This window comes from Hermetia illucens, chromosome 5 (assembly GCF_905115235.1).
Source record: "Hermetia illucens chromosome 5, iHerIll2.2.curated.20191125, whole genome shotgun sequence".
Taxonomy (NCBI): Eukaryota; Metazoa; Arthropoda; class Insecta; order Diptera; family Stratiomyidae; genus Hermetia; species Hermetia illucens.
The window spans coordinates 47163158-47186531 of NC_051853.1; the positions used below are offsets into that span (position 1 = coordinate 47163158).

The 23374-nt window shown below is 40.6% G+C and overlaps 1 protein-coding gene and 1 long non-coding RNA gene across 3 annotated transcripts; one reads left to right on the forward strand and one right to left on the reverse strand.

Moving 5' to 3' along the window:
- Positions 1–2312: 2312 nt before the first annotated feature.
- Positions 2313–8477, reverse strand: LOC119656800 (AH receptor-interacting protein). Its single transcript, XM_038063410.1, has 4 exons — positions 8278–8477; positions 8042–8221; positions 7621–7970; positions 2313–2752 (listed from the first exon to the last, which is right to left on the reverse strand). Exons 1-4 carry the CDS (start codon positions 8362–8364, stop codon positions 2410–2412), a joined length of 960 nt encoding a protein of 319 aa, XP_037919338.1. The 5' UTR covers positions 8365–8477; the 3' UTR covers positions 2313–2409.
- Positions 8478–8549: 72 nt separating this feature from the next.
- LOC119656801 lies at positions 8550–16432 on the forward strand. 2 transcript variants are annotated; one of them, XR_005250099.1, is made up of 4 exons: positions 8550–8702; positions 8784–8968; positions 9181–9395; positions 16018–16432. It is a non-coding gene; the product is annotated as an uncharacterized LOC119656801 (long non-coding RNA). The 2 variants fall into 2 exon arrangements; XR_005250100.1 differs by having other exon boundaries at positions 8564–8702; positions 8749–8968.
- Positions 16433–23374: the final 6942 nt, after the last annotated feature.

Genomic DNA, 23374 nt, shown 5'->3' on the forward strand with positions numbered 1-23374 from the left:
ACAAAACCTTTCGCGATGAGGTGAAAAATGGGATTCTTCGAGACTTTTGTTGATAATTTTACATAAAGAGATGTAGATGAATTGTTAACTAAGAAAAGGTTAGGAAACCCACCGTGACCAGGTCCAATATTAGTGGTAAGCTCATTAATGAGGAACTCAACCAAGAAAGTAAGAAATAAGAAAAACGACGGGCGACTCAAAATAGTCTACACCTAGAAGAGGAGTATTGGAGGTTAACACGTAAGTAAGAAAAAAATTATAGAATTTTTGTGAGAAATTGGCTGTGGAACCAGCAAAATGGATAAGTTTAGGAGGCTAAGGGAGTAACGAGTGTGGTGTCAGAACGGCTTGAATTCACAGCTGACATTTATGGAAGACAGAAATTTCTTCCGTATTGTGTATTTCAAGCGAACGTTGTGAATGGGATTGAATCGATCTCCATAGTGAATCAAGTTTGTTAAGAGTACATTTATTTGGGAGAAAAAGAAGCGTAGCTGGCCAGGATATCGGAAAGGATGTTGTGAAGAATGCTAAGAGGTTGCACTTTAAGTTAGCTGATATACAATCCTAGTTGTTTAAACCAGCTAAGTTGACAGCATTGAAGTTGGCTTTGCAGAAATTGAACTTAGAAGATTTTCACGCAACGCTGAAGTTGGATCGACAGAACTCGACTTCAATCTTGAGGGATGGGTGGTGAGCGCCGATTTTGTCACATGGGAATGAATCCGATTTTGCGGTCTACAAATTCGATATCTCTAAAATTCGTCTGGTGTTTCCTACGTCAGCACTCCTTTTGAGACAGGGCCTGCCTCGTCTTTTTTTTTCTAGCATAGATATTGTCCTCATAGACTTTCCGGGCTAAATTATCTTCATCCCCACGGATGATACTTGCATTTACATCAGCATCACTGATCATTTTTTCCAGGGCCAGGGTAAAAAGGATGTATTATAGTGCATTGCCTTGTTTTAGATCAATGTTGGTGGTGAATTCTGATTCTAAGGCGTTTATCTGACTTTGTACGTTGCTTAGGACCAGCCTAATTAGTCTTATCAATTTAGTCAGATTACCGAATTCTTCCATGGCCGTGTACAGTTTTACCCTATCCTATGCTATCATAGACGGCCGACAACCTCTATAATTAACTTCTCAGTTCCGTGCAAAGTCGCGTCATAAATACCGACGAATGTTTAGATCCTTCGAATAACAGTATCAGTTATTTCCCATATGCTGCTCCCATATAGCAACACACGGCGTGACACAACCTCAATTTGATGTTGATACTGGGATAGCTGCATTTCCTGAGATTTGGAAAAAATAGGGAAAGGGAAGTTCCGTACCACCATGGTCAGATATACAAATTGAACGACTCCTTCAGTGCTGCAAGCAAACATTGTCAGCGTACTAGTGGTGTTTGAGTTCATCAAAGCGCTCTACGTTTGCGAGAAGACGTTTCGGACTTCAAATTCCTCCAAGATCTTGCCACAAAGCATCCCGTGGTATTTCTTGTCGCCGCATGTCGCCTTATAATAGCTACTAGTTTGTCTGGGATGCCTCTCCTACATTGAGCGTTCCAACATTCCCTGTTGACGTGGTCAAAAACTTTCTCGAGGTGTGCGATTCTTCAAAGTCTTAACGATTATCCCTTCTACTCTTTGGGATTCCAAGGACTTTTGTATAAGTTGAATCAGCAACTCTGTGTGTCTGCGAGGAACATTTCATCAAAAAGGACATTCAGCCCAATGGATTGGTTCCATTAAAGCACACTGATATGACAAAAGCACCGAAATGAGATATATGGAGAACTTACCAGCCATATCTTCATCAAGTTCTGCGCAAAATCTATTTGTGTATCATTACGGACATTTCATTATAACGAAAGTGATAGGAAGTTAGGTGGCTGTTCCGAGGTGCCCAATTACCACACTGGTGCACCGTTTTGATACCACAAACTACTAATACTGAGACAGCCATGGGAAGGGCGAATGGATCAGAAGCGGCCAGGTATACGTTCGCTCTCTTTGAGGTCCCTAAGGTATTGTTTATCTAGTGTCTACGTGCCCGCAGCCTGACTCTAACTAGAGCCCAAAAGGTCTCGTGATAGATCCTATGACACCATTCTACTAATTTCTTGTTTTTTTGGGATGGGATCTTTTGGGATGTTAGTTTTTGTTTCAGTTGAGTTTTAGGGCATTCGAATTATGAGTTCAAAAACATTTTGTCAAATAAGTATTTCATTATGTTTTTTATTAAAAATATAAATAGTTGCTCAATCACACTACAACACTAAGTGTTTCAGATGAAAATTACCTCATTTTCTATTGGATACACATTTATGGCGTCTAAAAGTTCATTGCACATTACAACATATAATAAATAATTACTTATGCTAAATCAATCATCGTGTTTAATCAAAACATTTTTTGGAATTTCATTTTATCTTCCAAATCTCTAATCTTTATCTCCTCATTCAATGCATTTAGTTCTTTCGTTATGGATTGCTTGAGAGATGCATCCAATTCCATGCACCTTTTATAATCGTTTTTCGCTTCCTCCGGATTCCATGCACCAGTGTGGGCTTTGGCACGACGGTATAGAGCCTTAACGTTGTCGGGGTCATACTTTAAAACTTCTGTACAATATTCTATGACTGGATAGTAGTCTTTGCTCAGTAATCGACACTGGGCGTAGTTAAGTAAGAAAGGAACTTTCATTTGTGCCAACTCAAGCCAGTCAACATCATTTGGTTTTTCTCTGGAAAAATAAAAATAATAATCAATTATTCTTGAAAATTAAAAAAAAACAATTCAAGAAAAATACGATACATGCTGCTTATTATTAATTAATAAAGAAATTCATGCTGAATGAAAAGAGCTGACCCTGCTTGTGAACGGGACAAAGGCTGAAGAGAAAAAGAAGATGCTGAATGAAAAGAATTTCTTAAAGAATAAAGTATTGCTATTCAGACAAGGTCTACTAATATAAAAGAAAGTTGAATATCAACCTGAACTCTAACCAAACTCCTCTTAGATATAGACCCTGGTATTTTGATCGTTCAATCTTGTCTGGGTCTGGTTGAATCCCGTCAGGGGTGATCATGTGGCCAAGAATATTCACCTGCTTTTGTAAGAATTTGCATTTTTTTTACGTTTAGAACGACCCCGGCCTCAAGGAGACGTTGAAAAATGCACTTGAGATGGTTCAAATGCTCAGATTCGGAAGGAGGAGGGACCAAAACCTCATCCATGTAGACAAGTCTGAAAGGTGAATAGCCGTTTTCGGTATGTCTCCAGGAGCTACTGGGATTTGATGATACGACAAGTCGTGAAAACACGGAAATTTGTCAATAAATAGGGTATCGGTCGGGAATTGTTTGTTTGTTTGTTCGCAGAAGCCCTCCGCGAGGCCTCCATTCGCCGTTTAGCGGAGGATACTGAAAAAAAGACCCGAGAAGAAAGTAGAGCAGAACTTTCCTCTTCCAAAAACCTCGCGTCGGCTCTTGCAGCGAGTGTACACATTTATTTATGATAATTTGTAAACTAAAACCAAATAAATTTCTGTGTTTTACAATCATTGTGGATTCAAAATATGTTTATTTGCTGACGTGGTTGTTGTTGCTGCGAGACCTGTTGTTGTTGTTGAGTGAAGATGATTTGTTGTTGTTGCTGATGTAAAACCACCTGATCCGAATCCTGGTTTACCATTTGTTGGGGCTACTGTTCGATTACTTGTTGTTGTAGTTGCAACTGTTTGATTCTCTGCTGTAGGTTTTGTTTTTGATATGCCATATGTTCTGTAGTTGCTGTTGCAAATGACGTTGAATGGCTTGCTGCTAGGGGTCAAAATTTTCTGTGTGGCCTGCTCTGAATTCTGCAGGTTGTCGTTACTGGCAGTGGATTCTGTGTTGGAACAACTCTAGGTTCGTTGCGGACGTTTTGCGCGGTTCTAATGTACTTCCAGGCGGATGTGTATCAAAGTTAGTGCGGTCGCAAGCACACCATGGACGTTGCTATGTTCTCGTAAGAGCCTGAAAGGTGAACTGGACATCTCTTGTTTGATGGAGCCGCAGTTGATTTTACTAAAAATGTGGAGAACTCGCGGTCGCCGAGAATCAGCAACGCATTTCACACTTGTGTAGCACACTTACAATTTCGATGGCACTTTGTTCTTTGATTTGACAATCGAACCTCGACGGTTTCCGTTTTCAAAACTTCGCTACTTTCGCAATCAGGATCAGGATTGGTCGAATTAGGAATTTGTGTAAGAAGAAACAGGGTCCGAGAGGAGGTTTTTTGAAGCAGTTGAGCTTTGGCCGTAAATATGATCCGACATGGGGGTTGGTTTTTAGTCTGTTGGTGAGAGAGATCCCCAGGCATTTAATGTTTGATTTTATCGTGAGAGCGTGACTGGCAATGCATAGTAGTAAGTTTTTACTTTCTGGCACTATGCGCCAGTAGGACTTCTTGCTGGGATTTCTGAAGCAAATAACCTCAGAGTTATGAGAATTAATGGTGAGGGCCCACTGGCTGGAATAAATAATGACCCTTAATGAAATTTACGGGAGGCAGATGGACATCGTGGAGGGAGATGTTAAAAAGTTTGAGGCCTGGAATGGAGCCCTGTGGGACTCCTGAGTCTACAGGGAGGTCGATGGAGCGAAGTCCGTCGAAGCGCACGCGAAAAGTTCTGCTGGAGAGGAAGTCTTCAAATATTCTAAATAAGGAGAGGGGAAATTAGTCTGGATTAGCTTGGATAACAGGCCCTCTTTCCAGACTGAATCAAATGCCTTTTCAAGGTCTAAAGTGCAGGCTACAGTCCATTGTCTGTTTTTCAGGTGATTGAGAACGTGGTCTTGCAGGTAAAGGATTACCTGTTCGATTGAGTTCGAAGTTGAATTGATTAAGTGGAATGATAGAGGATAGGATGTAGTAGGATGCGTTTGAAAAATTTTACAATATTGGATAGAAGAGAGATAGGCCTCATATTTTTGAGATCGCCAGAGCAACCCTTCTTAGGATTGCTGATTTCCAGGATATAGTGAAGTTCGCCTTATTCAGGCTGTTGAAGAGAATGGCGAGATATTCACTGATGGTGGGCACACACTTGCGTAGTATAAAGTTGGAGATACCGTTAGAAACCGATGATTTTTTATTATTAGATCGAAGAGGCGAACGGGCTTATTCTGTCTATGTCAGCCGGGCGGCTGGAGTAACACGGGCATAGGTAACGCCCTTCCAAACTCAACCTTTTATCGTTGACAGTAGTGGCGACTACCGAGCCCCAGATGGGGTCCGCGGGCGATCTGGCTCGGAATAATTGGCTGAAGTAGTCTATGCGGTTTCCTCAGGGAAGTGGAAGTAGAGATTTCCTATTTTTATCGGGGAGTAGTTGAAGTTGGGAGAAGATTTTTTCCTTCCAGTCAGTCGATTAATTGAGAAAACTTGGGGCCAGGTTTAAGGACTTGAGAGGCATTCAGTTTAGATCTAATAGCTCCATTAATTTTGCTAGACAGGTTTTTAATGATCTCGCTGCATATGTTACATAATCGGTCGAATAATCGTTTCCTTCGCTGCAGTAGTCTGTTCCTGTCGCGGACTAAGAGGAGAGTTGAGGTGGAAAGGCACCCGTATTTGTAGTAGCCAGGCTTTTGGCGGGAGCATGTTTGTGTATTGTGATTTCGAAGGCAGAGTTGAATTTCCTAATGTAAGTAAGCTCTTCATTGGTGTGAATTTGTGACTCGTCCAGGGAAGGACCCAGAGCACTAGATGGCATGATGGTAGGAGTGAATTACCAGTGAGGAGCAGTCAGTTAAGAAGGAGGAGCCTTACTGAAACCAATCGAAGATAACTTTGACGTTTTCGTTGTTAACTGAGTCGCCCCAATTTACTTGCCTGGCGTTGATGTTACTACCAAGGACGAAAGTGTCAAAACTGGCCGCGATTTCCCAGAGTTTGGACAGAATGGGAGTGAGGTGGCCGATTAGGACTCGAAAGATGCCGCCGACTCTAACAGGTAGTCTGACCACTGGTTAAAGCAAGTGAATCCAATGGGATGGAATTTGCTCTTAGTCCCGAATTGACGGATGACTGTGCCTCTGGCCGCGTCATTGCGGAACGTGATTTATCCGGGAACGTGTAGTTTAACATTGGGAGCTTCCCCTGGTCTAGTTTCGTTTAGGAGAGCAAGATTGGGGTCAGTTTACTCGAGCAACTTTTGAAGAGCGAAACCTTTATCGTTTGAAATGAGCAAATTAGTGTTGAGTGTTAGCACTTTCATTTTGATTGTCTAGCAATTTGAGGAGGATTTGTAAGTACGCTTCGGGTATATCTTCAAGGGGAAGACAAAGGTAATTATGACAGACGTTAGAGATTGTGGTCCAGAGGGAGGAGCATTACATGTTCAAAAGGGACCTGGCTTCTATGAACAAGCCCCTGTGAGTAGAAGAGTGCAGGGGTGATGAGGAGCTGTGGATTTCGGGTCTTACTCGACCTCCGGCGACTGCGGTGTAAGAAGAGGTTAGTGAGGGAAGGATGGTCCAGTTGGAGGGAGGCGGAGAGTCGCGAATAGCGGAGTGCCTATCTAGGGGGAGGGGGTGCAAGAACGGAGAAGGGCGGGAGTGCGGGTCACTTTTAGCTCACACTATCTAAGTTGGATTGATTCCAACGTACAGGGACATTTGGAGAAATTGGTTGGGTGACCCAGTTGACCACAGTTCAAGCATTTGAGGGACGCCGTCGGCTCCTTGTCGGCACTGTCTTGAATAGTCGGTCGAGGCGCCTGGGACCGCGCATTTGACACATCTGGGATTGTAGCCGCAATTTGTAGAAACATGACCAAATTGTTGCCCGTTAAAGCACTGAATGATATCCCCTTTCTTGTATTTCTCCCAGCTCATTCGCTGATATAGGAGGCATTCTAGTTTCTTTCTCCTTAATGGTGAAGGAATGGCTTTCTAATTTGGAGTCCTTAATTAATTGGAAGTCTCTTGTGTGTGTTAGGACAGTTAACTCGGACTTTAAGCCTGTCGGCAGGCAGATTAGTAATGACGTATTTTACGATTTTGTCTGTTCTTAATAAATAGGCCCAGTGCCCTGGTAGTCAAGGCGTGAGGAAAATAGGCGGGAGGAAACGAATTTTACTACTATCCTTAACTAACAGCAGGCTAGTCGAATCAGGTCATTTCGAAGTTCCGGGGCGTGCATGGGTCGCTTCGCGGCGGTGTTCATTGTCTGCGAGGAGATGGCAACGATTTTTGTTTACCGAGGCCTCGGTGTCCGAGACGCCAGAAGCCGTTTGTTTTCGCTTGTGTCTTAAAGTCCGTAAATATAATTGATCGAAGAATTTACTTTGCCGTTCAAAGCGACCAGCTGGTACCCAGAAAGGGAGCACTGGTCGTCGTCAATGATGATGGGTGGGCAGTCTCCGTTGATTATGTCTTCGGTCGTAGTGACCGGTGTTGAGTGGTGTTGTTTGGAAGTGACCTGTCCATGGACGGCGATGGTGTATACCGGTTCTGTGTCCTTTACACGCAGGGGCTTAGCGTCCCGCGAGTAAGTGTGGATTCCGCACTCACTCACTTCAAGCGTTAAATGTAATGTGCAAAAATTGCTAAGAAAACTCACTTCAACATAAGCTGCTCCAACATTCCTAACGCTAGTCTGTAACTTTCTTCAGCTTTGGGAATATTTTTCTCTTTGTAGGACGTATTTCCTTTATCCCGCAATTCGCGAATGGCCACCAATTTCTCATCGTCAGTCAGTTGCCATGATTCCTTCTGATATTCATCCGGCAATTCGATGGATATCAGTTCAAAGATAAACTGAAGATCGCACGGATTATTGAACAATTCGTCCAGATCCTTGTAGCCGATGCCTTCGTTTTGGATCGTCATCCCGCAGCAATGTTTCCGCTCCTCATGCTTCTTCCCAACATCACGGAGAGTTTTCGAAATGAAAGGATACTGAGAAACTAACTGCAAGGAAGGATGTATTCATGATTTTATTATCATTTTTCTACTCAAATAGGATTTCAGGTGACTATTACCGATTTGTCCACTGTAAACTTCGCCACTTCGTCCAGTGCCATTTTCTGAACCATCACCTCCCAAACTTCCAACTTGAATTTCTTGCCCAGCACCAGCTCCATAGGATGCTCCATTTTACGACTGTCGTCAAGGATTGTAGTGCTTCCATCGCATTTTATTGTTTGGAAGTGAAATTTCACCTTCAAAGGCAAAGTCATTCGTTCATATTTCCAACTAGTGTGGAATGCATACATACCCTGGTTCCCGGTGTTAATGGAATGTATTTCTTCCCAGGGTGGATTGTTTCCTTCTTAATCAAGGAATGGTCGATTTGCGGATCCATTTGCAGGCAGTTCACCCTCACAACGCACTCAAAATCTTAAGTCGCGTAGGCCTAGGGAACCCTCCACACACCCCTACGTTCATACATATTGACATTGCTTGACAATTTGCAGAGCGAACAGTGCGACTTATGACAAGCTTGGATGCTTGGCGCTGCGTACGCTTGCGAGCAAAACAAGGGCAGATGTGAAGTTTACTGAGGAGAATATACGACGGAGAAGTTCGGCAGCGATCGAAGGAAAAGTGTTTTTGTAGTTTCTTGAAATTCTGGCTTCAGCCAGAATAAAGATGCTGCAACTGATGTAAGGGACAGTAAAAGGACAGATCGAAAGGTTAAAGGTATTGTATTAATCTCATAAAATTATCAAAATCAAATTTTGCGTAGGACAAATGGCCAAAGGTGGAAAAATTTGTTTCCAGGCCCAGCGCCCATTAATTTCCTCTCAAAGTAGAAGAATCAATTCGCGGATTCAGCTGACAACGTGTTGGGTTTTATAGTTTTTTCTGACTTCGTCTTTCGCTTCTGAAAAGTTGTTGGATCCATTATCGCTTGGACTAGAAAATCTAGGGATGCGGTGCCGTACCAAAGTGGTGCCTGTTTACAGGTAAAGTCTTTGACAACTGTTCTGGGTTGTATTGTACTAAAAATAATCCGCTTTGTAGTACTAAATCATTTTCGCTTCTGACTTTATTGCTTTATTTATGATTATTTTATTTTCAAGTATTTAGCAAAGCAATTCCAAGTTTTTTCTGCTGTCTACCTCAAAGTTTTCAATAAAAGTTGCTGATTTTGAAATGTTTTCGTGTTTTATATCAGTGAAAAGTTTCGCCAGTACCGTTTTACTGTTTCAACGTTGTGGACTGAAGACGGATCTGCAAGGAATTAATACAGTGGAAGATGGAATTTTCGTTCTTTCCGGGTTTGCAAGATATGCGCAGAGATAAGACTTTGTGGAGCCTAATCAAGACAATATTACCTGAACGTCTTCAGTGTGAACATCCGCTCAAAGTGAAGAGGTCCAGCAGCACTAGGTAAAATCTGAAGATGCAAAAAAATAGTCAAAATAGCTATTTTCAGGGTTCCTCGGTTTTGTGTTGCTGCTTCTATCACCGTGTTGTCGAGTTTGGAAAGGAGAGACTGACGATGGCGATACTACAGCACAACCCATGTTACATCGACCTCAAAGGAATGAAGGTCCTGGGGGAATACCTGTCTTTTATGTATAATCCCAGGGTCCTTTTAAGACATGGATTGATTTAAAAAACCACAATCAGAGCCTTACCGTATTGGTTTAAGATCGCTTTATACAATGCTGGTCATCTGTACAAGTCACAAAGGCCGAGTACTCTCCTTGTGGAAATGGGTGTTCTGCATTCCAATAGAGTTCTGGGTGCGAGTATTCATGCTTGTGGAGTGAATAGAAATCAGTTTTATTTACTGGAACGGGTTGATTCCTCTAAACTACACTATTCGACTGTATGACGTAATGAAACCATTTGGGTTGATTGAATTATCCGAGTTATTAGTAGTTGACTGTGTAGTTAGTTAAAATGAGCAAGTGGGTTAAAAAATACAATTCGTAGAACTCTAATATGATGGAGAACATCACGATGCAGCGAGTAAAATCTTACTAGTAAGAATCTCAAACCCAAGCGGACTTTTTACTTAAAAAAAAGAAGACATGCAAGGCAAGGGAGAAGAAATGGTGTCTGCGAAAATCAATTGAACAAAAACAGATTCATGCTACAATGCCCGGACTTGCATCAAAGCATAAAGAGTTCCTACATAACAAAATAAAAGAGGTTCCTTTATGCGTTAGCGATCTCATGAACGTGGATGAAAGAGGAACAAAGTGATGAATTCAGACATTTTGGTGCCTACTAAAAAAATTCCTGGTTCAAAATGCTGTATCAGCGTAACGCGAAATACAAGCGCTATTAACACGATATTGACTAGAAAGTACGAAACAAAGTAACGTGTACCTAGAAAACTCTTTGTTGAGCAGCAGTGCGTATTCAGCAACATTTTTTCCACAATCTGTTACTTCCCATGACTGTAAAACGTCATATGATATAAAACCACAAAAAGCTTCACTAATGGTTGATTATAATGCCCCAATCAAACACCTTGTTCGAGCACAGAGCCTGTCATACCGACCGACCGACCGACAATGCAAGAGTAATTAAATAGACGCGATCAGCAATTGTTTCCGGGAAGTCCCGAAAGGACGTAATAAGATCTGGCTGATTGTGGGATCGATGCACGGAAGGGGCTGACGGCTCTATTGACCGCTGCGAGTGATGTGGGCGTGATCCGCTTGAACTCCTATACCGAGGGAAGTCGCGAAAAGTTCAGGGTAGTGTGCGTCGTAATAAAAGAAAATTTGCTACTGCGCTGGTCAGGGAAGCGGAAGATGCCGCAGACCGCAATGATTTAACAGGTGTATACCGCTTCATGAAAGAGCTTGTATGCGTTCGCGAATTTTTCGATAGCCCTGTGAAAGACGTTAACGGTCGACTCCTCATCCGCGATGACGGGCCACAATTTTTATCCGGTAAAGTTCCGCCTCTTGCGGATGAAATGGCCAATCACCGGACTGTCCTTCTGAGCCCATCTTCGGCCCTCAACGCAATCAAACGGACTAGACCCGCTGGGCTTGACGGCTTCCGCGTAGAGGTGTTTATCAGTGCACCTGCAGTTTCCACAGATCTGCTGTTTTCACTCGTATGGAAATCGGTAAATTCGAGACCTTTTCAGGAGAATAAAGGAAGAGGATGATCGTTAAGATTCCAAAGAAGGGCACTAGCTTTGAGTGTGACAATAGATTGCCCACCTTATTTTCATTAATGACGGAAATCTTTTCTATGGCACGATTTAATAAAACTCTCAAGGACCGTTTTTGGAATTTGTTGGTGTTTTTGAAATTATCGGCATTTGAAATTTCAATCAAATTTAAACACACTGAAAAGCACGCGCAATGTTTTTTGCCGTTACATTTGGAGTCAAGAAACTTTAGTAGCCCGCTAACTGGCAGTTATTCATAGCAATATAAAACTGTCAAAATAAATTTCCCGCGTGAAAGACCAAGGAGGAAATACTGAAATACTGTTTCGTGTTTCACTCCATAAAAATCCCGCAGAAAGCATTTTGGGCTGTTCCGAAAAGAGATTTTTGGAAGAAGTTGATCGCCATCGTCCGAACGAATCCAGTTTCTTTGGAGTTAGGTTTAAACTGTAGGGATCATTGCAGTGTGAGTTAACATTTTTTAAACTTTAACTCCAATTTTAATTGATAATATGCGATTGCGTTAGAATTTTGTGTCACTATTACTCAAATGCAAATCAAGTCACAAGAGAAGAGAACCGGCCTTTGAATTATGTTTTATCGCCGCCTAGGTAAATATGCGAGTGAAGTTTCTTATGCACCTGTGTTTGGGCGTTATTTCCGCCAGAGCGGTGTAAACATTATTCTTGAGCATTAGTTATACTTCTCCCACTGCATTGTCTCTATAACTTTTACGCTTGCACATGCAATTAAGTATGTAACAATATGGCGAAGATTTGCATTAATTTAATTTCTCACACTTGTAAAATGGAAAATATGTTTGAAGCAATCGATGGAGACAGATATTAATCAACATTACAACAATATTATTCCACTTAAGGGGGTCATCCCGTGTGAAGGCCGTTTTTTTTGCCTTTTTTTGAAAAATTATTTTGGAGGACTGGATAAAGATAGAAACGTGATTTTTTCACCATATGTTTATTGATATCTCTAGTATATGTGATAAATTTTTCAACTTGATATCGTAGCTAGTTTTCGGAATACGTGTCAATTTATGCACTCATCTCCAAAAAAAAGGTGTTTTTCTGCTGCCACGCTGGAGGGCGCTGTGTTCATCTGAGGAAAAAAAACTAAACGGCATTTTAATGTGGACAATATTCCACGGTCCGCAAACTGGGATAATTAGAAAATATTAAAAGGTAAATTTTTGGTGGGCTTTTAAACTTAATTTTTGGATTTTGGTGTTTCTTTACGGCTTTTTTTATGAATAATAAAAAAACGACCCGTCCGATTGCAATAATCCTAGTTTTCGGACCGTAGAAATATGTATTAAAGAAATCGTGAAAATTTCAAAGAATTTGGTTTGATAGATTTTGAGCTATGGTGGCAGCCGATTTTCAAGATGCAGTTTCGAGAAAAACGCATTTGAAAATTTAAATGTGGTTATCAATAGTAAAATTTTTACTCACCATTAATCTGCTATACCTAGTCTATAGAGAGCACCCTCCGTTTCTTCAAAAGAGTCTTGTAAGGCCGATTGTTGCTCTCTGGTTTCAATTCTGGGTCTTTTAGCGAGGTCAGTCGATCGCCAAATTCGCGCTTCTTTACGGCGGTCGACGTAAATCTGACATATGTGACCAACTTGACATCGCATTGTCACTAGGATTTTAAAAATGCCATTGAATCCTTCATTGAAAATAATTACAGCCAGAAAAGTGGCTATTTCTACGACCTTGGCCCCAGAATGAAGGTGTTTAGGAACGAAAGTCCAAATTAATGCATTTAACGACTCATTGTTATTCTGGGTCGCTGCTCCTAAACATCTGTTCAAGAGATCATCTCGTGACAAATCTTCGTAGATTGGTTTGATGACTGTTTGAACCTCTTCAGGCAAAGGTGCCTTCTCGTGGTGGAAACTATCCAGTTCTCCTTTAGCTTCCGCTTTGCGCCATTTGCACCAACTGTCCTCGTCTGCTGCATAATTTTGATGCTGAGGATTTTCATCTGTAGAACATTTATGGAAGAAAGTTGCTCAAATTTCTTGCTTCATTCCTTCTATCGAATTTGCGTGTCGACGAATAGCTAGCCCAAAAAATGCAATCAGGTCGTTAATAACCTTATCAGTAAGTTTTTCAGCCCCTTTTCCACCAATGCCTTTGTGATTCTTCTTTGCATTTATAAGCCGCGTTCCCATTCTTTTCTCGACATGTCCTACGCATTCCTTTGTTACTACTACGTATATTTGATCATTTCCAGAAATACCGGTGAAAACTCCAGCAAAATCCAATAGACAATATACAAAGCTTGAAGCAATTGGAACATCCATGTTCATGCTTGCTAAAAGTTTCTTTGCTGATGTTGATGCGAAGTCCTTTTTCTTCTCTGATAAGTATCGATTCCCATGAAATACTCGTTTTTTAGTGCGAGCATGACGTTGAACGTTAAAGCGATCTCCCTTCGTACGATCCATTAAAAAAAATCACTGAACACACAAACAGCACAATACTTACAACAAAATATAAGTGAGTATAGCTTGAAAGCCTTTCAGTGCTCACTCTAGACTGGATTATCCTTTTTATTCCAAACAGCAAATAAGTTTAGACAATTGATTGGTTTTCCATCTTTTTATATTTATACCTGTGTTCGAATTTATAAGGCTCAGGTAAAAAACTAACAGGTAAAAAAAGATTCGATGCTCTTTCTCATCGAGTACTCTAGCCGCGGCTGCAAACTCCTTACCTGTTTAACACTGTAATTTCTGAACGACTCGGAATATCGGAAAATTCCTTTGCCTACATATTCTCCACTATATATAGATACAATTCATGCAAAAAAAATCGATTTCTCCAACCCGACACACGGGATGATCCCCTTAATATAATTAACATGCGGTAAATAACATATTGTACTTTCCGCTTTGACACCTTTCTTTTCGAGGACGCTCTACTTGTCAGAATTTGCTATGCTATAGCTTGTTACCGTTACTACCGAAACGTAAAGTAAATGGAAGGATTGTCCATTCACGCATCAATTTCCCACTTTCCTGTTAAAAGTTGATTGATTGTTTGGTAAGTAACAAGTAAACTCTAAACTGGATGCTTTTACGTAGATAAGATTCAATTTACTCGCTCGATAACGTCACATGAACTGTAAGAAAATCACCGCGTTTTCTTTTCCACCTTATGCGAATTCGATTTTTAAATCACTATAATTAGAAAATAAGCGTTTCCAATTGGGTTTTTTTTTTTTAACGGATATGGTGGATTAGGGTCGCAAAAATAATCCTGGAACGCATTAAAGAACATCTCGAAAACTTGAGCGACAGAGAATAGGCTAGTTTCAGCTGCGGATCCTCCTGCATTGCCCGAATCAAAACCCTACGGATCATTTTGGAACAGTACGCGGAGTTTAGAACTCTTCATCGATTCCGAGAAAGCTAATGTGAACGGGAAGTGTATCTTGCGTGCTCTACGCAGAAGTGGCATTCCGGAGAAACTAATAGCTATTATCAGAGGGACATATGATGGCGCAAAATGTAACGTGCTGCATCGAGGTAAAATATGAGAAGATTTTGTGGTCCAAGGCGGAGTCCGCCAGGGTTGCATCTTGTCACCGATATTATTTCTTCTTGTTATCGGTGACGTTCTTCATGTTGCCTTGTCCCGAAATCTGCATGTACGAGTAGGATGAAAGTTTTTCTGAAGGAGGTGAAATGGGGAAAAATCAGAGTCAATGATCGGCATCCATGAACTTCCATCACAGAAGAAAACATCGGTGCAGTTAAGGAGCTTTTGTAGGAAGACTGGCATCGCACCGTCGATAAAATTGCTTTTTCAGTAGGTCTAAGGTCACAAGTGTGTACATTCCACCATCAGAGAGGAACTTGGATTGTCAAAAATCTCAGCAGATAGGTTCCCCACCTACTTCCTCCTTATTAAAAACACACGTTTGAAAATCTGGCAAAGGATATTGGCCCATTATGCTGAAGAAGGAGAAGGTTTTCTCAGCCGTACAGCCACCTGTCATGAGACATGGATTGACCACTACACGCCTGAATTAAAATCTGTTTGGTCCGTTGAAGGAAACTCTTGGAGGCCAAAAGTTCAATTTCGATGAATAGGTTAAAGTCTCGAGTATGAAGGAGAAGTGTTAATGAAGTAAACTCTATGCTGAAATTAAATAAAATTCTTTAGGCGGTTTTTCATAGTTCACAAATTTACATTTCATCACATGTCACTATTCTTTGCAGAAAAGGATTGTTTCATTTTTGTTCGCCGTGTTTTGCTCAGTAAGTTCATGCGGAACGCCCTTATCAGGCTCTTCACCTTTACAAGCTTCTGCAAGTACCTGGAAAATGCCAAATAGTGTACACTCTATTTGGCTGCAAGGCCCGTGGGCGTGATTTTACCACCAAGCGCAGTTTGTCGTTGTTGATTGATAGTCCTGGTTGTCGTTGCTCAATTTGAAGGGACATGTCGTCTGATCGAAATGTTTCACACCACCGCTGTGAAGTTCGTTCTTTAATCGTGTCTGTTCCGAATACCCTGCAAATTTTTTTGGTTGACTTCGCTGATTTGTGACCAAGTTAGATTTCATAAAGAAAAAGTAGATTTTTTGACTCGCTTCCATGCTTTTTCTTGTCTTCTCTTTACAACGGCAATGATGCTTAAAACTAGAATGATACTTTGCAATGTAAGACTATTTATTATCTATTATCAGATACCATCAGTAGACAGAGACAACAAAATCGCAACTAATTCAACTTTATTGTGAAATCCGGCATTACATCTGCTACACTCTAAAAGAGAACACTAAAAAGAATTAAAATAGGATCGTAGAGCTAATCGTAAAAAAATTATTATCTTCCAGGCTGCTGCAAAGATACGAACTTGTGCCAGATTCAACCTATAAAATGCATCCGCATCCGCATCTGCTCTACACTCAGATATAGTGATAATCATGTAGGAGACATCACATCAACATATGGGCCATTCCTGAAAATTGTGTACTGAGATTGTGAATTATACGATTATTGCTTGGTAACAAAAGACTCTTACTAGACGTTGCATTACTAGACAGGTCAGCCGGGAGATGTTACCGACTCCTTTTATATAATTGCAATGTAAATACATACTACCTAATACGAATATTGCATATATGAATGCATGTGAACTAACCCCGGCTAAGAAGTGCATTATGCTTTGATGAATGAACAGTTATCTCCTCTGAGGGGCTTTCTTAACTAGTTTTCCTGTCAAGAATAAAACAACTGGTGTTGAAGTAAGTCCTTTGTTTCTGTATTCATTTTGCTTTCAAATGAGATGATAAGGCTAAATCGAGGGATACAGGAGCTCTAGATGATAGAGATATGAATGGAAATAAATTGGATCCGGTTCCGTTATTAATTTTATTTTAAGCTACTTTAAGTAACTTATATTTAGACCCTTTCTCTGAAAAACCTACGGTATTTATATGCGTATATAACTTGATTTGCTTTAAGTTACTTTGAGCAACAAGTATCTGATGCTACCACAATGACGACAAGAGTGAAGTGCACAAATTCCAAGAACTTCTAGGAATAGTTAGCGAAGTGCAAGGGAAACGTATGTCAACGACCACTACTGTGGGGCTGCAATCAGTTGCTAGGATTGGATCGCAAGTAAATGAAAGTACCACATGGAAGAAGCGGTTACATTTTGCTTTTTGGATAGATTAACGGGGACTGTCGACGAGTAGTATAGTGCTGCAGTACAATACAACATTCTAATAGTGACTATATAGCCTTCTTATCGAGTTTATCGCAACCGAAAGAAGATACTCTTAATCGGAGAACTACTTTTTTTGATAGCCATGCGGGAGTGACACTGAAGTGCAAGCCAATAATTTATTTCAATTGAGTTTACTTTTTATTACTTTTAGAACAACCTTTTATTTTGCGTAATGACTTCTCAATATCGTCACTCGAGATTGTGAACTATTGTAAAATACTAAATTAAGGCGACCTGCTCGGTCGAACGCTGGCAACTATTCAATTATTTATACAATTTTTTAAAATGTCAAATCAGTTGGCAAGGCCTATTTCACACGACAACTATTACTCCGTGTGAAGAAGTCCTACTCTCGGCCTCGTGGCGAGTTCGAATACGTCACGGAGAGCACCGGTTATGGCATCTGTCCGTCGCATTAACAACATTCGAAATAAAGAATGAAATAGAGAATGAAGAGTATAAACGGAATATGCAACCATCTTCGCAAGATCGATAAGAAGAGTGTGAGGCAGGCCAAATAGCAAGGGGGAGGGGGATCAAAAGCTCAATGAAGCAAGTTACGATTAATTGGGGCAAAGGCCCTGCAAAAATTAATGTCGATAAGTGATTCTTTCTGACAAGGATTTAGACATTTGACTACGAAGTTGGTGTGGACAACCGGTGGATTATGGAGAGTGAGATTAATTTGATCAAGTGCAGAACAAGTATTCATAATAGTGAATACAAGTATAGGGGGTGAGGGAAATTATAAAAAAAGTATATATAATTGAGCATGTAAATATTTTAATCACAAAGAATGATGGGAAGGGAACATTAGGGTTAGGACTTTAGACAGTTCGTATTAGAATTTGTTGTAATACAAGGCAGAGAGGCTAAGGCAGGTGGAATATACGTAGGGCATTATAACAGGAACTTCGTTATGCAGAGCAACTAATGTGGTATATTCGTAGGAGGAAGTAAAGGAGGAAAAATTGGTTTCAGCTTCAGTCAATGCGGAAAATTTGTCTTTTGTTGCAGTGAAAAAATATTAACGCGAGGCAGACCCTGCCTAAGATGGAGCGATGGCGTAAGCCAGGACGTCAGACAGTTTTTATGGATATCGAATTGGTGGACCTCGGCACAAAACCGGGATGTCTAGAGTTCCTTATTAAGGCAGGCCTAGACCGGATACCGATTGTTGCGCCGTTGATGATGATGAAAAAATATTATCCTTTAAGGAGTCCAACATCCAATATTCTATAGATGATAAATTAGCCCTCAGTTGGAAAGATGAAGTGATTCTGGCAAACCAGGGTAGATTTTGAAGTTTGCCCTTAATTTATTGTTTTGATAAGGCTTAATGAATATTAATTGCGGTGGAGAAGCTGGATGAGGAAGGCTTTAAGATCGTCTTAATAAATCACGTCCCAAGAGGAAAAGAAGATAAGCTCTGCTTTTGATGTATTCAACAACTTTTAGTTGTGGAAGTTACTTTCAGAGGGCCATTGGTGTAAATAGGCTAAATGCCTAGATTGAAGATTTAGCTTGCCGGTGGGTTATTAGAGACATGGAGCGCTGAAAGGGTAATAAAATCGGCAAGATGATCGCCAGTGATGTTACAAAGTGATAATACAAAGTAATTTTTAAAAAATTACCTTTACTCTTTACCCTAATCGTATATGGCATATTATAACACCAACATCCCCTATTACATTCGGCAGCCGATTTCAAATATTACTGGATTGATATTCATATGGCTACCATTCACCCGTTGGTGAGGCATTGCATGAAAGCTACACCTACGGGCCATGGTACATTGTCCGCTGATATTTAGTTTAACTCATTCCAGGACTTCTCGAGAACCCTACCCCCTGGAAGATTGCCAAACTGTATAGAAAACTGCTTTCACATGCGTGAGTGAGTCCTATTTCACTTTCAGAAATGAGTTTTATAAAACAACTTCCGGGGCAGTAATGGGCAACCCCCCCTCTCATCGCTGCTATTCGAGGTATGAATGGGAAATCTGGAGAATGAGCTCGAGGGAGCTTGCACATTCCTGAGATTCTGGATCAGATATGTGGACGATGTACTAGCAATCATGAAAAGGGAAGAAATAGGGACGATCCTCGAGAAACTCAACCGGGCGCACCGAAACAGCGAATTCACTATGGAGATCGAAAAGGAAGAGGAGATACCTTTCCTGGATTTAAAAATAATCCGGGGACGAGGGCACTTTGAAATTGACATTTGCAGGGAACCTTAAGCCAATATTTCCACCATAAAATAGCGGCATACAACTTGATCATCTATAGGATGGTTACAACACCACTCAACGAGAAGAGAAGAAAGAAAGGAAAAGAATTACATCCTGGACACAGCCAAAAAAAAAACGGGACCAACAGGAACCTCCTTGTAAATCGGATCCAAAAGAAACTACATCAGGCCTCAAGGCAACAACTTTCGAAATTCCGCCAGGAGCCAAACATAGAACTAAGGCAATGGGTAACATTAACCTATTCGGATCTGATGCAGAATATCAAAAGACAACTACATAAGCCTGAATCCCGGGTTACCTCAATCAATAGACGATACTTACTGAGGACTCGGATACAATCAGTTAAGGACAAAAAAGAGTATACCGAAAAAAGCGACATATACAAGGTTTCCTATCCAGATTGCGACATGATTTATGTAGGGCAGACCAAACGGCTTCTACTACCCGGGTGTTAGAACACATAAATGAGGCCGAGTCCGTATGAAAGAGTGGCAACTCACACATAAAGTCCGCAATTGCCAAACATGAAATAGAACAAGGACCCCATTTTTCATTGAATAACGTCCATATATATACGTAAGCCTCCACATTTCGAAAATGCCCTTCGAAAAAAGACTAAACGCGAATATGGGCAACAACTTTTCTACTTTGGTAGAACCTTTACGAGAAAACTAGAAAAAAACAGAATTAGGATACGGTAATTACAGATATAGCTTTATAAATCCAAATCATAATGGAAAAATTCCGGAAGAGTAAACACTAGGGAAGGGGATTGTTGGTCCCAGAAATACGTATTTGTATCTATTTTACATAATTATTGTCCACTAAAGGAAACTATCTTTGAAATCAATTTTTTACCTCCTTCCAGGACTTGTCGAAAACCCTACACTCCTCCTCGACGCTTCTGCGGCAAGTGTTCCTAGGGTAACCTATACGTCGGCCATCCTGGGAGAGTGGGTTCTATTCCGTGGCGCAAACAAACAATCAAATAGTCGTTCGTCCTTAATGTTTGACCTATTCACTGCTAAAATTAGGTTGATCCCTATAAGCTAGTAACCTTTCCTTACTGCAAGTTCCACACGTTACTATGGTATAGTTCCCTGGACGTTAAATTCTTGGCCTCGGTGCTATAGATTCGAATATCATTTCATCATAGATGGGTGTGTGCCGAGATTGTTAAGTCAGTTGAACATGATATTGAAATTACTACTAAATATGATGGGAATTGAGCATTAAAGTTAGAGCTGCAAACACTCGGTGTAAAGATTGTTCGTACAAATGAGAAAGGGTAAGTTTGGAGAAATATGTAGAGGATATAATAAAAGGAACTACGCCGTGCGGAGCAGCACCTACGTTAATATAGCCGTAAGAGCAAGTACAGAAAGAGAAATGTGGGTTCATTTCGAAAGGAAATGCGATCAGTACACCTTTGCTATTCCGATCACACTGGTTTTTGTTGTAATGAAAAAATAATATTTTTCCAGAAGCTCAGAATGTTTGTTATACAGCTAGAATTCGGTACCATAAGATGTGATGTTGGAATATGAGAACAAATACATTAAAGTTCAATAACTTGAATGAAATATGCACGTAGCTCAGCCAGGTAAGCCAATGGATGGGCCAAACCTTCAAGATGGTGGGAAGAAATAATCTTGAATGAAGCCGACATACCGCCGTTAAGGAAAGGAAAAGGAAATGATCTCTACTTTCCATATCTTTAACACCTTTACTCGATGATGAAATAGAATTCAGAAACCAAAAAATCATTATATTTGAATTGGAGATGGTTGTGTTGTAGATGGCGTTTTAAGGGAAGAAATTAAAGAATATTCTTCTTATTGCGTATATACATGTTTGTCGAATCAAATTACTTTGTAGTTGAAGAAGGAAAAACACTTCAATAACGAATTATTCAACTAGGGGAGCCTCGATGAAGTGGCGATCCACAACTAGTGTTCTTCTCTCCTATTAGGAGACCCAGATAATTTTATCCCCGCAAACCCACTTGTTACACCCGTTCATATTCAACCTGAATGATACTTTTTGTTTGCTTACGCAATTGGACACCGCCCTCTGTGGTTCTGAGTTTTAGTTGACTATAAAAGACAATGAACCGCGTCTGGAGGTAATGGAGACGAAGATGTTACGTTGGACTAGTGACGTAACTCGCCATGATCACGTCCGAAATGAGGATATTCGCGATCGATATGGAGTTGCACCGATCGTAACTAAATTGCAAGAGAGTTGTCTTCGATGGTACGCCAAGATTGGTCTGAATATAGAACTCGATGGTAAGCGGCCCAAAGGCCGGCGACGCTAATGGTGACTTGATACGCTTGATGGTGAACTGAACGCCTCACAACCGCATCCAGATCAGGATTTTGACAGAATGAAATTGCGCAACCGATTAAGACGAGCCGACCCCGCTTTTGAACAGGACAAAGTGGGTGAAACCTAATACAGCAGAAAATAAATTTTTGACTTCATTGTTGAGAGGCACTTTCTTTAATTTGGATGCTGCCCTCGGACATCAGCATAAGTGCAAAAATATGGCATATTCTAGTAATTTGAGATGATATAAAGCTGTTTAATCTTTAACCATTTCATTTGAAGATCTTATATTTTACCCGTTATTATCTTCTATATGTTGTATATTAATTGGGCTAGAGCATGACTCCAGGCAAAGAAAAACACACTATTTTTGTCCTCATTGTCCTCATTGAGACTGCAAATATGTAGATTTGCTGTCAACCATCAACAAACCCCACGTTGAAACTTTAAATATTAGAGTAGCTGAGATTATAAATTACATTGTAGTCCATTCAGCACGGATATTAAAATATGAGTAATTTGGATATTCATGGGATTTCTCAATTTTATCACTTAAAAAGTACCAAAACCCTTTCCAGATAGACGACTTATGACGCACTAGGTTTCATTCATTCCGTGCAGAATGACGAATTCGTTTCCGCATTCGAATCATAGTAGAAAGGCGCACGTGATCTTATATAGATAATAATGAAACCTTAAAAATGCGATTTTTGAAAAACTAGTTCTGATAAGTCATTCATAAATCCCAGAACTTGACTAACGTTCACGTTCCATGGTTTTATTGCTCCTACTCAATACATCTTCGTATACACAAGCGTGAAACCTGATAACTACTGACATTATAATATACGAATCACTTGATAAGAACCTCGAGCTTGTTTGATAACGTTTGTAGGGGTGAGCGAAACATGATAGTAACAATCGATTTTGAAATATCGATGCTTATTTTCATCATTTTGTAGGGAGAAAATCAAATTAGCTTGATGTTAATATTAAATTAGTTGGAGTTCCTTTGCGCACAGATAACAAATTGACCCGGAATATTGGCTTACACTGAATTTGAAATTGTTCGAACACAACATTTTTCTGATAAAATTTCTTAATTTCATCCCCTCAGGAATATCTCCAATCATATGATTATATATTTGCCCTTCATTCCCTGGTGAGGATAACGCGGTCAGCCATACTTACACGCCATCGCAGTTACCTCAAGTGCGCTTCAGCTCCCCCCATGAATTCCCAAGACGCTCGCAATAGTCCTCTACTGTTTTGCGCCAAAAACCCTTTTGGCGACCCACTCTTCGACCATGTTGAGCGAGTGGATTCCACTGCATGGCATAGCTCGCAATGCAAATGCCGCCCCTCCTTAATTTGTGATCTATCTACAGCCACTTCCGTCTTCCGATCACATCACATACGAGAGCAAAACTTGTGCGCCGACCAAATTGCTCGTTTGAGATAGTGTCAGGCCGGTGTACTCCGATGATGTGACGCAGACAGATAATAACGAAAGTTTGGAGCTTTTGAGTGACAGTGGAGTTCACTTTTCAAGTGCTACTCCCATATAGCAACACAGAAAAAACATTGGCACAGAAGAGTCTCAACTTGATCTTGGTCTTGAGGTAACTGCATTTCCAGTTTTAGACAGGGCCTCGAAAGCGGATCTAGCTCTGTTAATGCGTCGAGCAAAATCTAGTTCGGTGCCGCCGTCCGCCGAAGTAAAGCTTCCTAGATATACAAATTGATCGACGCTTTCGATGCTCTGCCCATTAATGTTGATAGGGAGAACGCGATAGCCCGTTAGACTGAGAACCTTGGTTTTGTTGGTTGTTATCTTCAGTCCACCTCTATTTAATTCTCTTTCCAAATCCGT